We start from the raw sequence: 15,627 nt of genomic DNA, 5'->3' as shown, positions 1-15,627 counted from the left end.
ATAATTCCTAAACATAGGCTATATTTATCTCCAAAAATTTTCCAAGTTTCCAAGAAAACTACATTCTCTATCCTTTTTAAAAAATAAAAGTCTTGGTCCAAAGGAGGGGGAGGAAAAAGCAATTCTTACGGGGGTGATTCCGCGTAAGAAAACAATCCGAACAATTTAGGGGCGTCGGAAGCGGCGAAAAGTTATTGTAATAATCTCCGGCGCCTTTTATCGGCTTAAGCGCAACGCCAGGCGGGCTTCCTCTCCGTAACGATCGCGATGAGGATCGTGCCAAAAACGACGGCGACCAGTTACGATCCCGTGGCATCTCGTTCAGCAAAAATGATCGGAGGCGTTTTCGTTTATCGCGCGCCAACTCGCAAGAAATCGTGGATCCCCCGCTGCGTTCCGCTCGAAACAACGTCGCGACGCCTCGTGACGATCCACCACCGCCTTTGGAACGAGTTTCGCGGATTTGTTCGTCTTTTAAACTTTGGAAAAAAAAATTTTTTCTCGGTCGTGAGTCGATTGTGAAAGCAAATGTTACGTGAAAACAAATTGGGAAAAATATATATATATATTTTTCGAAAAATTAATTTATAATTATGTATAATAGAGATAATTATTGAAATTGCTCGTAAAATTTCTTATCTCCACATCTTACTTTCCATTATATAACTGGATATCTAAACATCATCGCAGGAAATCGATCATTGGTCTCTGCGGCCAGGTAAAAGTGCATCGACGACACACATTCGCGTTGACGTGAACGAGGACACGATAGGAAAACAACGTTTCATTGAGCAACGATTCGTTTAAGCGTAATCGGTATCGTTCTCCAAGAAACGCCACGCAAGAAATCGATTATATTCTTACGGAGTAGCAGCTACGTGATCGCACTTAAGCGTTTACTGACACCATTTTTATCTGCTATTACGAGATAATCGTTCGAAAAAACATCGCCGCTTCAACTTGATCGACGCTCTCCATAGCTAGATTTATCCTATATATAAAAATTTCTTAAAAATAAATAAATAAATAAATAAACACAACCTCGTTCGTAAGTATACTCTCGATGCTATTACAACACTTGTACAAGTACTTCAAACCTGATAAAATCTTACATTTCCATTACATTATATATAATTGTCAAATCAATATATATATATATATATATCTTTAAAGATTCTATAAATCTTACGATCTCGTTAAATTTATATAGCTTTTAAATTTCTTACAAATCTCTTTCACTTTCACTTTCTTCTCTCGAATTCGACACTTATTATCGATACACTCCGGACTTTCAAATACAATGAAAAACTTTTGACTTTCACTCTCGCACCCTTCACCTTCCTCCGATCGAAAAGAGAGATCCATCGATCTCGACGAGCCTTTTTCCGCTCGAATATTCGTTCCGTTCTCGAATCGAACTCGAAATGCCACGTTTCCGCTCGACGGTTCAACGGCCACTCCCAAACCCCGACGATTAGCGCGCCCTGTCAACCCCTGTCACCACTTTCGATTTCCACTTGGAATCGGCATCGGCCGACATTCCACGACGAAACTTTCCATCGTGGAAAGCGGTCGAAAGCAAATTATTGGAACGGATTCGAAACGGTGGCGACGACCTTGCCAGGGTCGGCCACGACTCCGACGACTCTGGAAGAGGAGGATCGGCGACGTCGCGTGCGGTTCCTGGTGGCGCACTAAATGTCGCAATCGGTCGCAGCCGATCGTTCGAACGGCTCGTTGAAGGAAGGGGTCGAACACTTTCTCTCGGACGCGGCGAACCAGCGTCGAACGGGTGTACGAGCCGACGAGAGGAACACTCGGTCACGAGTTTTTACCAAAGGAACAACTAGTCCGCCGTCACGTTTCCGTCACGGTGCTCCTCTGCCACCCGTAGAACAGGTCTCGAAATCGTTCTGGATTTCTAAATGAACAGTGTGTGCCGGGGTTGATTCAGATTTTCAACCGGTTTGTGCATATCCAAGTGTTTCTGAATTGATTCTCTTAAATGGATTATGCTTGGATCCAAGATTTAGGATTCTCGGTCTCTGTAATCGTTGAAATAGAATTTGTGCATGGACTGTATTTTTATTGGACTGTAATCGATTTTTAGATCTCTGTTGAGATTGTGTGAGAATTCCTGACGAAGTATGTTTGGAATTGTTCTTTGATATGCGTATTAATTATAGAATTTTCGTGTATGTTCAGAGACAAAATGTGTTGTTTTTTTCTCTCTCGAATCGAGTATCAACTCTCTAAGCAAACGAAGAATCGGAGAATAATTCAACCGATTTGTCGTTATAGCGTTCCAAGATGAGATTGACGCAAGTTTCTTCCATTCTTGGGTGTTGGTTCTTGGCAGTGATGTTGGTGGACGCCGCGCCGAATCCACAGGAGCAACCATTTTTCAATCTTCCCGTGCAACTGATCGGCTTTCCGGTGATCGTGGCCACTGTGAGGATCACCAACTTCGTAAAGAAACTTGCCTACTCGTTGAACCCAGGTAAACTTAATCAAACGAAAGAAATAATTCAAATAAAACGTATTCCAAACGAACGAGATCAATTCTGATTCAAAGTACGAACGCTAGAATTATCCTCATCATCTTGCAATCAAACGCGAGACTAGAATCAGTTTCGTCCAATTGCACGGTCGAGAAATCTAAAGCATCGCGGCCAAGTTCAACTCGCTGTTCGCATTGATCGATCGCAATTGCGGAAAAAAGGCTGAACTTCGTCGTGTAGGTAATTCGTAGTATCGAGGCGTGAATCGAGCGGCGAGAAAGCGAAAGTGTTCCACTTGTTGCGACTTTTCTAGTAGGAATAAACGTGCAAACGTGCGATGGATCGTTGCTCTTCCTTTCTTTCTTTGAGACGAGGCTCATTCTAATTAGGATTAATCCGTTCTCACTCAACGCGGAAAAATTTCTCCTTTCCATTTGTTGAAAGATAATGAACGAAGCAATATTAGCCTGGGAATGAAATTAAATTAAATTGAATTTAGAGATGAAGGTGGATATTGAAATTTATTATCGCTCGATAATTATAATTTTGCAGGGGGGAAGAAATTGGTTTAATTGGATAAAATCGACAAGATTTTGTTGCTTCGTCCGGATAAAGAGATAATTCGACAGAATTTCGGGGAATTTGGCTGTCTGAAATTTGACGTGGAATGGCAGGCAAACACGCGACCGCGGATGGATAACGTCAATATTCGTTAAAGTGAACGTTGAAGAAGTCAGAATTGGTTGGATTAGTTGAGAGGGTAGTTATTTAATGGTTTTTGAACGATGGAAACGAGGATCGTCGCTTGGATTGATGACAATAACTCGTCTACGTGTTTGACAGTCTGTATTTGAAACCTGCATAGTGCATTAGCTCGATTCGACAGCGATGATTCGTGAAAATGATATCGAAGGAAAAATAAAGGATCGAAAACAAAATTTGTAAAGTAAGTAGGAACGAAGGAATAAAAATTAGCGTGTGGATCGACGAGAATAATTTAAAAAAAAAACAATTATATAAAAAAAAATTATTATTTCATCGATCGCTAAAAAATTTTAATATTTTTATCCTCTCTTTCGCCTTTCGTTTTTAAGAAACTTACGTCAGCCGAGTGAGACGAGATCTTCCTCTGGTCCACGACGAAGAGATCCTCAACGTCGATCAAGTGGAGAAGAAGTTGGTATCGGAATTGGGCAACAACGTTTGCGTTTATGAGAGAATTTGCGCGAAATATGCTACCCAAACTCTGCAGAAACGAAGCAGGGAACGAGTTCTTGATTGGGACATTATTTTCAGGTACGTTTTTTCTTTTTTTTCTCCAATATTTAATCCAGCAATTAATGAAATTGTATCAAATCATTAGTTAAATATTTATTGTATATCATATTGGAATATCATTGGCTCTATCGATAACTATTACACTATACGATAGCTACATACCACTTAAGCCATTCCATTTTTCCCTACAAATTACATATCTATTTCTCAAACCATCACGCTATTACTATTCCTCCTTCTCATCAATTCTCCTTTTATTTTCCTATAATAAATATCCTTTTAAATATCCAAGAATCAAATTTCGCCGCAAAATCTAACCCACTTTCTACGTCTTCTACCTCGCTACTTTACAGAGCTACTACAACTAATGATTTCCCTTGCGACCCAATTTTTTTTCCAACTTCAACTTCGCCTTCTTACATGTGAGCTAAAATTACAAAACAAAGGTTGAAAAAAAAAGGATCGATCTTCACGCACGCTACGCACATATACTCTCACATACAGTCTCTCAATCACCATCGACATCGTAAGTTCCATGTTCCTGGAGATGATACGATCGACTCAACGTACACATCCTATTAATAAACGTCCTCATCTTTTATCGTTTATCGCCAATCCTCGTTCAATTTGCATCGTATTTATTATTCAAAACACTTGTAGTCCACTGTGATTCGGTATTTCCACTTTACATGCGTGAAAAACGATCTTTTTTTCAACAACGATCGATTAGCTTCGATGGATCGATGATGAGACAGAATAGGATAAAATAAGAGCATCTCGCGATCGATAACGAGATCATCTCGATTCCACGTAGTCGCTTGCGTGATCACGACCCCGAAGTTCATGGCTAAAGTGTATGGAGGATCGAGGAGACTGGTTTTCCACCTTTGTTTCGCTCGATCGAGTTGCGAAACGATAGTCGCGGATAGGAAGCTTAATAACAGGCTCGTTAATGCATCGTGGAAAATTACTGGCCCATTTGCTCGGCCAACTGTGAAATGTGTCGCAGTGCTCGTCTTCTTTTTTTTTTTCTTTTTTTTCTTTACACGATGATGTCAATCGGGGAACAAAGTATAAGCTTTTTTCTCGTTGTGTTTTTTTGTATGTTCTCGGTGTTTTTTTTTTTTTGAGATGCAATGTATTTTGCGACCTATTTCAATAACTTTTGAATAGGATTTAAAGGAAATAAATAGGAAAAGTTTGGAATTGTTTAAGGTAGTTGTATTGAAAAGTGTTAAAAAATTGTGAAATTGTTTTCTTAACATGATAGTATATAGCTTTGAAGAATGTGTAATTAAAATTAAATAAATGTTAAAGATCTGATTGAAAAAAACTTTGCAAAGGTCATATCTTTTTACACGCTTTTTCCTTATTTTTTTATTACCGGAATATTTTCACTTCGTTACACAATTCAAATTTATAGGCATAGAAATTTATTCATGGAAGAGAAATTTTTTAAATAGTTGCGAATCACGAAAATTCGTTAATATTCTGAGCTCGAACAGATGATGAAACTTATGTAAGTGTATTGAAAAAAGTCTCGAAATCGAATTGAATCACTTTGCATCTATTACACATATTTAGAAGATTCGGATTCATCTCTAAAAATTTGAAAATGAAAACTGGATCGCGAAATTCATCTTTCGTTGGTTTCATTAACTTATTAATCTTTACCAATTCGTATATAAAATATAACATTTTATATACAATAATAATTAAACAAAATTCATAGCAAAATTTATAAATTATTCATGTCAATGTATTATCAATTTAATTCCCTAATTTTATCAGACCATAAATAATCAATTTTCAATACTGCTCTTTCGATGATTCTCCATCCATTCCAACCCCTAACAACGTATAACAAACCAATTTTGCATCTTTTCTTATACTATTTATACTATCCCCCTCCACCTCTTTCATCGATCCATTTACCCTTCTAACTTCCCCCTAGACGAACATCCACCTGTTCGTAAAACGTCGAAATGTAAAATCAAACAGTCTCGCGAAACAATTCCTTCTCATCCGACCAAGAAGAGTGGCCACCTAGCAGAGAGCTAATAGAAATCCGTGCTACCGATTCTTGCCACGAGGTTGCACTAAATTCAGTTGCAAGTAAGACCGCCACCGGCAGATAGCCCTTAATGGCGGTCTCCACGAGCGACCTAATGCATCCTGATAACTCTGCCCCATCCCCTCTCCGCCGTCTGTTTCACGGTGGCTCCATTCGCCCTCGAATTCGAACGGCTTATCTGGCGATTTCACGGTGCCGAGATGGCCGGCGCGTGTCGTCGAAACGGACGGTTAATCGCTTCTGTCACCTGTGCGTGGACAAGACGTGGACGAGGGAAGGGGAGGATGTATCGAAGATTGAGGCTTGGTGGAGAAAGGTTTCGAGAAAGGTTAACGGAGCATGCAAGAGGAATCCTTAGCAGGATCCTCGAGGAATGGAGGTTTAACGGCGATCTCCCTTTGGGAGGAGTTCGTTTTTTAAAAAGAAAATGGAAATTTGGGTTTTAATTGATTAAAAGTTTGGTAATAATTCTCCGTTCGAAATATTATTAGTTTCTTAGAAAATTGAATACTGATACACGTAAGAAAGTTTAAAAAAAAAGACTAAGTAAGGGTTTGTCAATTTGAGCGTGGCCAAATTGCAAGATTTTTCTAAAAAAAAAAGAGAAACGAAGAGAAGAGGGGACTTAATCGAGAAAGGAAGGGAAATAGTTGCTAGACACTGGGAAGTAGATTACAGAAATGAGACTTAAACCGAGGCGTAGAGATCATAAATTCCCCGTTTAATCTCCCCATAAACACCAACCTTCCAACGATCCAATGATATACCTACGTTTTCCATCACCAAAAAAAAAAAAAAGATACGATCCAGTTACTTTGCAATTTGCGCTCCATACGCGATTTATATATATTTAGCTCGAGGGAGCCGGTCGTAACGCTTTCACAATCGGGTTCATTAGATCTGGTAACGTTTGGTATTCGTCGTTTTACAGCGAGTACAAATCATCGCCGATCCCGATGAAGGAGAATTATTTATTGAGCGTGTTCCTGGGCGACATCATAGGCAGCCCGCGACTCTGTCACCAGTTGGCGAAACGAGGAAGAAGCTGCGACGAGGGCACGCTCTCCGATTAACTGTAAAACACAACTGCGAACACCGCCATTTGCGAACACCGATTGTAAATAATCCCGTGTTCCCACTTGAATCGCCATTTGATTCCTTGGTAAATCTCCTTGGAAATTGCGGGAGTTCGCAAAGGATAGAGAAAGCAGGCGATGATTGGAGCGTTTTAATTAATTGTTGGTCGTTTCCTTTATCCGAAGATTACCCGCTTCTCTGACAATTTATTCACTTAACTGTACTTTATTATGGTGGAATTTAAATGGAGTAGAATGTGAACGTGTGAGGAAGGTGTAGTTGCAACAATTGTATATAAATTTTTAATTATACATCGTCAAGAACAAATCGGTTATTAAGTTTTAATTCCCTTTAAGCGGATTTTAATAATATAAACTAATTTATCCAATAGAATATTTTTTTCTAACTTTTTAAGAATTCAACGAATCGAATAAAAATAACGTTAAGCTTTCCTCGAGCTGTGGGAAATTTGTACGATCTTTAGAGCTTCCTCGAACGCCACAGTCTTAGTTGTCTGTTAATTATTGAATTAATAAAATAATCTGATGAAAAAAAAAAAAGGAACGAAAACAAGACACGCGAGACTTATCTTCTTTCTTTCTCTGGTGAAGCGTGGAATGCGAGCATCCTCGGGCGCGCGCGAAAAACGGTCACGCAAAGTGAGAGTAGCCCACGATGACGTTTCTTCTTCTACCTACGCTTGTGCTGTGCTTGTGTTCGATGTACGGAGGAACGAGGTTTCGAAGAAAGTTTCAGTTGCCGTGGAACTGTGACACGATCATCCGCGAAGCGAAACACCGGTATATTTTACCGACAAAGCAGTTTGCCGCTTCGAAAGAAAATTACAATTTACGTTATTTATTCTCCATTTATTCTTTTTTTTTTAATCCACGTTTATTTAATAATCGCGAGAATTAAAATTAAACTCGAGATGTAGGAGTAGATTATTTTGAAAAAGAGATTTTTCCAAATAGAATAAAAAAGTTGAAAACAAGAATTTTGAAAGATGAAAGGTGACGAGCTCACGTTCGGATCTATTTTTATACTCCTTCTTCTTTGTTCTGGAATCGTTGGTGAGGATCGTCGAAGGATTCGTCGGGAAACGGACGGATCCGTTTACTGCGACTTCGACGAAACGCGAAACAATCATACGGCGTCGGATTTGTTGCAGTAAGTATTCGAAACAACGATAAACGAGAAAAAAGTGTAGAGAGAGAGTATCGTTCGCGTAGGTGTATCGATGAATTGGCGGTCGATCTCGTCGTCGACCGAGAAAGCGCGAGTGCGACGAATGGAAATGGTCAACGGAATGGATCCACGGGCAGACGAATCTCTTTCATCGACGTTTTCTCGAATATTTTCAATATGCCTGCTACGGTACGTACATTGCCAACTTCTTACTTCATATAAATATATAAATATCCTTAATTCGAATTTGAATAATATCTCGAGTATAAAATCGTCGCGAGAATTGTTTTATTAGAGAATCGAGAGATAAATAATGCAGCAATCGCGCGGGGATCGTAAAAGACATTTACAGTTTATTAGTCGGTACGTTCTTAAATTATTAATAAATTATCCCCATGGAAATTTAATATCCTGTGCAAGGAATGGATCCTCCAATTACCACTCGTAAAGAACGTAACGTATTACCAATTATAATTTTTCTTACGAAAGCTTTTATGAAATACTACCGATTACTCATTAACAATCGATATTCCCAGAGAAATCCAAATTTTCGCTAGAATCATTTCGCGTACATTCGACAATTTTTAGAAACAAATTCCTTCGTTTAACTTCGATGGTTTCAATGTTCGCGCGTAAAACTATTATCAAAAAAAAAAAGAAGAGGACTGGCAGATAAAAATCTCCATCCACGCCGAAAATTCCGCAAACTTTTCTGCTTGCAGTCGCATCAGAGTGGCTCTCTTCCGGCTCACTCGACTTCCGGCTATCAGCAATCGAATTATCCGAGCGGAACGACCGCTCTTTCCGCGGGATTTCAACTGAATTTCCTCGCTGAAGCTCTGTCCACGATATCCCGCCACGACGATTACAAGTGCGTGGCCAGGATACTGTGCGAGATGGCGAGTGGAAAACTTCCTGGACGATCGTTAGGCAAACGGGGATCCGGCTTCCTCGAGTTCCTCGGCCGAACCGTCTTCACCGAGTACGTTTTCCTCGCGACTTCTGTCGACCGAGTGTCGAATTTTCTCCTCCCTTTGGAGGAAAAGTAAGATCGATCCTGCCTCGACGTTTCTTTCTTTTTTTTTTTTTTTCAGTTGGTTAGCGAAAATCGACGTCGGTGGTTCGTCTCCATTGTTGAACTTTGGAACAGCCATGATCCTTGGATACAGCAATCGAGGAAGTTCTGAACCGTGCTATCAAGCGTTCCCAAAGTGCCCGAGGGATATGAACGGGTTGGTTCATTACTTGAATAATTACAATGGAGGATTCTTCAGGCTTTTCAATAGGATTCGAGGTGGAAAATATAGGGAGTCGAATGAAATCGTTGGCCAGAGAGGTAAGAAGAGGAAAATTATAATCGAGCAGGTAAGTCGAAGTTTGGAAATGTGATAATTTAATTTCTTTTTATATTTATATACAGTCGAGGATTATTCGAAGATCGACGTGAAGGGGAGAATAGTAGGAGGAAACTCGAGGAAGTACATTCCCATTCAAAGTGCGGAACCGCCAGAAATCCGGAATACGGTTCAGTTTCCAGCTATGAGTTACCAAGAATACTTGAAAAAGAAGGGAATTCCGGGCTACGATGATATGAGTAGCGAAGTGATATTTCCGAACGAAAGAGATCTATCGAACGTGGAGCCGTCGAACAGCGTGGAAAACGACGGGACGAAATCTGAATTGAACATTTGGAAAGATAAGATCGCATTCTTTCCCGAGGTAATTTTATACTTTTACGGGAAAAACGCAAGTCCGTACACGTTCAAGATATTAATTGCACGTATTTCAGGGAAATCGCGACAGAGGATTATCCCGGTTCCGATTCCCCTCCGATTTTCCACTCGCATCGTCGTAACTCCGCTTATTAAGCATTCAAACCATTCAAGCCCGGCTAATAAATACCTCGTTAAACGTAATTCGAATAAAATATTATCTTCGTGAAAATTCGAAACGCCGAGATATTAAAACCCTTGGACCGTTCCTTAAACGATAATTGTCAAACGATCCAACGTCGAATTTCAATTTGCCAGCGGACGAAGAAGGAACGTATCCAACGCATATACGTCGCGCGAATTCATTGTAGGATTATCTTCGCATCCGAGGAATCTCTCTCTCTCTCCTTCTCTCTCTCTCTTCTGTACGCGAAGACACGGATGGTACAGGTTTCCGACCAACGTCGTTTATTTCGTCACCGAATGCCCCCATCGGTATATTTTCTATCCACCTGTACGGGAGTTGCTCATAACAGGAAGTCGTGAGTCGACGGTGAACGCCGATGTTTACTGGCGCAGACCGCCATTTGTGGAAACAGCATGGGGCGCCGTTAGGCCAACTTGTCCAATGAATCTGCGCACCGCTTGTACGAGCCGCTTTATGTCTCAGTTACGCGCCTCGATAAATTGTATTTTATCTCGTTTCGATTTCCTGCTTCCCGCCACTCCAATGTACTCGCGTATTATACAGCCGTGAGACTCTTTTTCACGCGGAATGGAAGATTGGATGGTGTCAAGTGTACGAAGTATGTACATAAACGTAACAGCAACGTGGACACGAAGCTTTTTATAATACGAAATGAATCGAATATTAATCGAATTGTTCCGCGATATTGGAAAATTTATTATTACAATTGATTACGGAAAAAATAAATGCATTTCTTTGAAAAGAGAAAAGAGATAAATTATTTCTAGGGGATCTTTATCCCTTAGAAAGAAATATCGAGTTTTTATAAATAAGTAGGGGCTATTACGCCACGACGCTTACGTAAATATTTCGGTAGCAATAAAGAGGGGTGGAGATGTAAACGGATCGCGAGTGTTGTATTCACGCGACACGCGAATACATTCCTTCCCCTCCCCCTCCAAAACAGTCATTTTCACGTTAAACCTACGTTTTCCACAGGAGTCGTTCACTTTCACGCGTATCATTCGTTGCACCCTTGTACGTTACTCGTCGCGTACACCTGCGATTACTTACGAGAGGAACGCGATAATTTTCGCGATAGAAGATAGGAGACAGGTAACAATCAATGGCCACGGTATATATTTATCATTGGGCGGAGCGCGAGGAGGAATTAAATTATGCAACGCGGCATAATAACGGCCCGTTACAGCCTGTCACAGTCGACCCTTTTGCCAAGGCGGAGGGTGTTATCGTACGCTCCGATAAAAAAAAGGAAAAATATAATCTAAATGGCATTTTCGCGTTCACCCTAATCACATCTCTTTAACCAATCTCCACCAATATATATACTTTCCTATCGCCGTTTCAAATTTTGACAAATCCTCCGCGAGAAGAAGTATCCTCTACGAGTTTCTCTAATTCCATTCGTCATCTCTCGATCAAATTCGACCGAGGCTTCTCGAAAACACGATTCTAATCTATTCACAACAACCAACCGCACGCATAAACCGCAAATTCCCTTCTCCGAACACCCGTTTCTCTCTAGGAACGTCCCCGACACGCGTCCCCCGAAACTTTTTCTCTTTTTCCACGAGATTCGCGCGTACGGATCTATTTGGGAAAGGAAGGAAGGAAAGAAAAAAAAAAGAAAGAAAGACAGATAGAAGGGAGGAGGAGGAGGAGAGAGAGAGGGACGACGTGTAATTATTTTATCCTTTCCAGCGTGTAATTCGAGGCGGTGCTCGCGGCGATCGAGATGGCCGTTGCCCGGAGGGCCGTGTGCCTTGGACAAGGCGAGCCGGGGGTGCAACTGACAGCCTGAAAGACAATTAGCCTTCTGATACATCCGATGTCGCGAGCCTCGAAAGGCGGCGGAGGCGCGACATCGGGGGAGGAGAGGGTGGGTCTGTGATTGTTGCCGGCGATCGAAAACACGATTCGCCCTTCGACGCGGGTTTTCGAGCCGTAATTGAAACGCGGTGATTTTTGTATCGCCGTTTCTATTATGGGGGAGGTGCTTTGCGGGGGATTTAATTTGGGAGATTGGGGATGATCGGGGTTCGTTGGACGGGGTTTCTTCGAGTCGTGGTTTATCCGAGGCGTGATAGAATTAACTTTCGCTTTGTTTATTGAATATCTGTAAGAAGTTCCGTCATATGAAACTAGTTTAGAGGATGGAGGAAATTATGTTCTTCGAAGCTTCTTTCTCTTTTGGCTCGATATTTTTGATCGGTTGTCGAGATGATCGAAGGTATTTAAGATTATGAATACGCCAGATTTTGCGATTTGCATTTTTTGGAAACTGCGTCTGTTATTTGTTTGTACTTTGAAGCGAGCGAAAAATTGGAAGAAGAGAAAGGAGATATTAAAAATTATCTTTTTACACGATTCTTTTGAGATAGTCTCAAAAGGAAGAAGTCGTATCGAAATAAACAAAAAAGCGTTTTAAAGAGCAAGATTGCATATCTCTAACGATCATTCGTTAATTGAAAGAATTATATTCGGGATTATAACAGTCTAATTTTTGCTCGCAACGATCTTATTAATAACATATGCATTTTATAACATTTAAATTTTAAAAATTCCACACAATTTGTAAGCACCTGTGCGAAATTTTCCATTCTACTTAACACGTACAATTTTAAAATTCTCCCCTGAAACCAAAGGTTTCTTCATTTTCATCCCCCTCCCCTCCCCGGAACCAATTGGCGAACGTTGCCAGCCGAAATTGAACGCGCAAATCAGGGTTGGGTAACCTGTTAACCAGACCCAAACCCGTTGCCGCAAAGGATCGTCGCGACGCCGCCAGTCGTCGTTGCTACGTAATCTCGCTCTATTAGGGCGGTATTATTTTCCGTGGTAGACATCAAAGAGGATTTCCCGCGGGCTCATTGTATCGTGGCGATAATTCCTCGTTATTAGGAGCCGGGAGAGCGTTGGTGTCTCGTGTCGGCTTACAACACCCCAAGTGGCGAAACAAATCCTCCCGAATTGGAGGCCGGATGCAAAGGAGGCTGTGCGCGTTGACAAAAGAGGGGAGGGGAGAGGGGAGCTGGTCGATCGTCGCGACTAATCCCCGTGAAAAATGCGACTCAGGTGAATCCAGGTGAGGAGATTGCGGCGAGGGAAAATCGAATTTTCAACGGACACCGCGTCTACACGTGCTCGATCAAGTGTGAGTCCCTTGATCGGATAAAAATAATTAGATAGCTCAGGGGTGGATATAAGTGGGGGGATCCTGATTCGTTGATTAATACGGAAGAGTATTTTTGTCGTCGTTGATGATGAGAGAAGTTTTGGAGGGATTTGAGAAATTAAACCGGTCGCCGATTCTTTCCAGATGTTTGGAAAGGAACTTTAATTTGGACTTGAGTATAGATTGAGATAGAGATAATTAAATATCTCGAGAGAATATATACATGTATGTGGAGAGTTTTAATAGTAATTTGTAGATAGCTTGTTGTAATAAAAAATATACAGAATAAATAAAAAATAACGTATAAATTCTTTCAGATTTGCTAAGTGAATTAATGGCAATTCGGGCCACGTGTTTCATACCGTGAAAGTTTCTACGAGCGAAAGCAATCGTACGTGCCATTTTTCAATCGAGGGACGGGAGATATTCGCGCATGTTGGGAGTCGGAGCAAATTAAAAGGATTCCAGGGAGCGAGTTAATCAAGGATCAATAACACGGTAGACCGAGCTCGGAATAAGACATAAATTCCCCTTGGTATTTTTGCTCTCCGTTTAACCATAAAACGCACCGTCCATCGTCCTATTTTAGCTATATATTTTTCTCCAACCAGCGTTCCACAACGGTCCCCAATATCACCCTTCAGTGATACGCCAGTAGTAATGAAGGGTGGAAAAAGTCGAAGTAGAAGCAAAGTGAAGTTTCGTTTCTACCTACAATAATGATAATTTACCTTCGGATCGGATGGGTATTAAAATTTCTAAATTTCAGCCAAACTGCACAATTGAATTCTCAATTGAAAATTTTTAACAAAATCTACCATTTTTCGAAATTTCAATCAAATCGGTCGAACGATCTGGCAAATCAATCTTATTCAACGAGGCTGGCCAGGATATACGGAATGGATTTGTATGGTCGGACAAGTGTTTTTCAGAATTCTATGCGATGGTGTGATCTCTTGAACGGCGATCGCAGGCGAGGGACACCGCAACCCAACCAGAACTGTCCACCCGTTTCACGGATGGATTTTTCAATTTAGAGGCATCTTTGTCGCGAGGGTTGGCCAATTCGAGCGGACAAAAGAAGCCGTAGATCCCGGTGAAAACTGGCCCTCCCTATCGGCTCCCTCTCCCTTTCCCCCTTCCCTCTATCGCACGAATAATTCGGGGACGAGGATGAAAATTTCGCGACCCACGATCCACGCCATGGCCGATCCTCGTGGCCACCACGGATAAGTGGATATCACGAAAATATCCCTCGCTCTCGTTGTCGTCACTACTGAGATTTCTCCCTTCCCCTTTAAACCGTTCGAGGCGGGCCTTTGTGTTCGACCCGAGCGTCGAACCGTGGACGTGATCGATTGTCCCTTTATTGCTTGTTTTAAATGCTTTTAATGTTTGACATCTCTGTCTTTCATTTATCGCTTTCACGAAACTATATCGTGTTCGAAGTGAATGATGAAGTTTTAGAAATGTGTTCGTTTAAAGTTCACAGAGATGCAGAGTATTTTGAGCAACAATCGATGAGGTTTCCGAACAATTTTAAGTTGTAAAAGTGTTCTCAAAATTCAAAGCGAAATCGTTCAAATTTCGATGTAATTTAATCTCGCAATAATTTCCATTTTTATTCATCTTTAAATAAAATTTAATTTCGATATCGATGTAAACCGACAACTATTCGATTCCCCGAAATATATCCTCGCATAAACACCTCCCCGTCCGTTTATCATTCAAATTCGCCGGTTCAACTCATTAAAAAAAAAAGGAATATCACCGATGCCCTTTATCGGATCGTCAAACAGCGGATCCTCCCTTTAAAACGCCACGTACCGTCCTGATCCATATAGGATAGGCTTTCAAATCGTTCATAAATAAAGCATCGAGCTGCGGGTCTCGTCTCGTGCAACGTCACTCATCCACGTTGATTGCAGCATTGAGGGCACGTGTCGCGGATCAATCCTCGGCCGCGTGTCAGTATTTTCGTATCATCGCCCAAGGGTGCCTCCGACTTGTTCCCTTTTCTAACTCTCGTGCTTTCTCGCCCACCGTTTTATCCCTTCGACCGACCACTCTTTTGTGGCCGCTTTTATTTTCTGACCGTCTCTCTCTCTCTCTCTCTCTCTCTCTCTCTCTCTCTCTCTCTCTCTCTCTCTCTCTTCTTTCTTCTTCAATCTTTGCTTCACGTTATGTAAAAGGAGACGTGGCTCATCGATTTCTTTCTTCGTTTCTTTCTCTGTCTTTCTTCTTCTTTTTTCTTCTTCTGTTTTATTTGCAGTATTTGCTCTTCCTCCGTTCCCTTTTCCCCTTCTTTTCTTTTAAAACGACGAGCAGACGACGGTTTAACGCGAGAGGATTATGCAGTCGACCGAGAGCTCGGGATTTTCCTCGAGATTGTCACGGATAAAGAACTCGAGCAA

At 41.2% G+C, this 15,627-nt stretch overlaps 2 protein-coding genes across 5 annotated transcripts; both read left to right on the top strand.

Annotated features, from left to right (window-relative positions):
- The first annotated feature begins 1,683 nt into the window (after positions 1–1,683).
- LOC107996719 (uncharacterized) lies at positions 1,684–7,257 on the top strand. 3 transcript variants are annotated; one of them, XM_017054894.3, is made up of 4 exons: positions 1,684–1,899; positions 2,302–2,500; positions 3,596–3,797; positions 6,785–7,257. In XM_017054894.3, exons 1-4 carry the CDS (start codon positions 1,699–1,701, stop codon positions 6,924–6,926), a joined length of 744 nt encoding a protein of 247 aa, XP_016910383.3. In that variant the 5' UTR covers positions 1,684–1,698; the 3' UTR covers positions 6,927–7,257. The 3 variants fall into 3 exon arrangements, with proteins under 3 accessions (XP_016910383.3, XP_016910384.1, XP_061927118.1); XM_017054895.3 differs by having other exon boundaries at positions 1,825–1,965; XM_062071134.1 differs by lacking the exon at positions 1,684–1,899 and adding an exon at positions 2,018–2,145.
- Positions 7,258–7,398: 141 nt separating this feature from the next.
- On the top strand, positions 7,399–14,871 carry LOC108000104 (uncharacterized). 2 transcript variants are annotated; one of them, XM_062071131.1, is made up of 6 exons: positions 7,399–8,100; positions 8,163–8,307; positions 8,841–9,100; positions 9,213–9,454; positions 9,539–9,837; positions 11,740–14,871. In XM_062071131.1, exons 1-6 carry the CDS (start codon positions 7,937–7,939, stop codon positions 11,848–11,850), a joined length of 1,221 nt encoding a protein of 406 aa, XP_061927115.1. In that variant the 5' UTR covers positions 7,399–7,936; the 3' UTR covers positions 11,851–14,871. The 2 variants fall into 2 exon arrangements, with proteins under 2 accessions (XP_061927115.1, XP_061927116.1); XM_062071132.1 differs by having other exon boundaries at positions 9,908–14,871.
- The last annotated feature ends 756 nt before the right edge of the window (positions 14,872–15,627 follow it).

The sequence above is a fragment of the Apis cerana genome, linkage group LG2, assembly GCF_029169275.1.
Source record: "Apis cerana isolate GH-2021 linkage group LG2, AcerK_1.0, whole genome shotgun sequence".
NCBI lineage: Eukaryota > Metazoa > Arthropoda > Insecta > Hymenoptera > Apidae > Apis > Apis cerana.
This window is presented reverse-complemented; position numbering and strand designations above follow the sequence as displayed.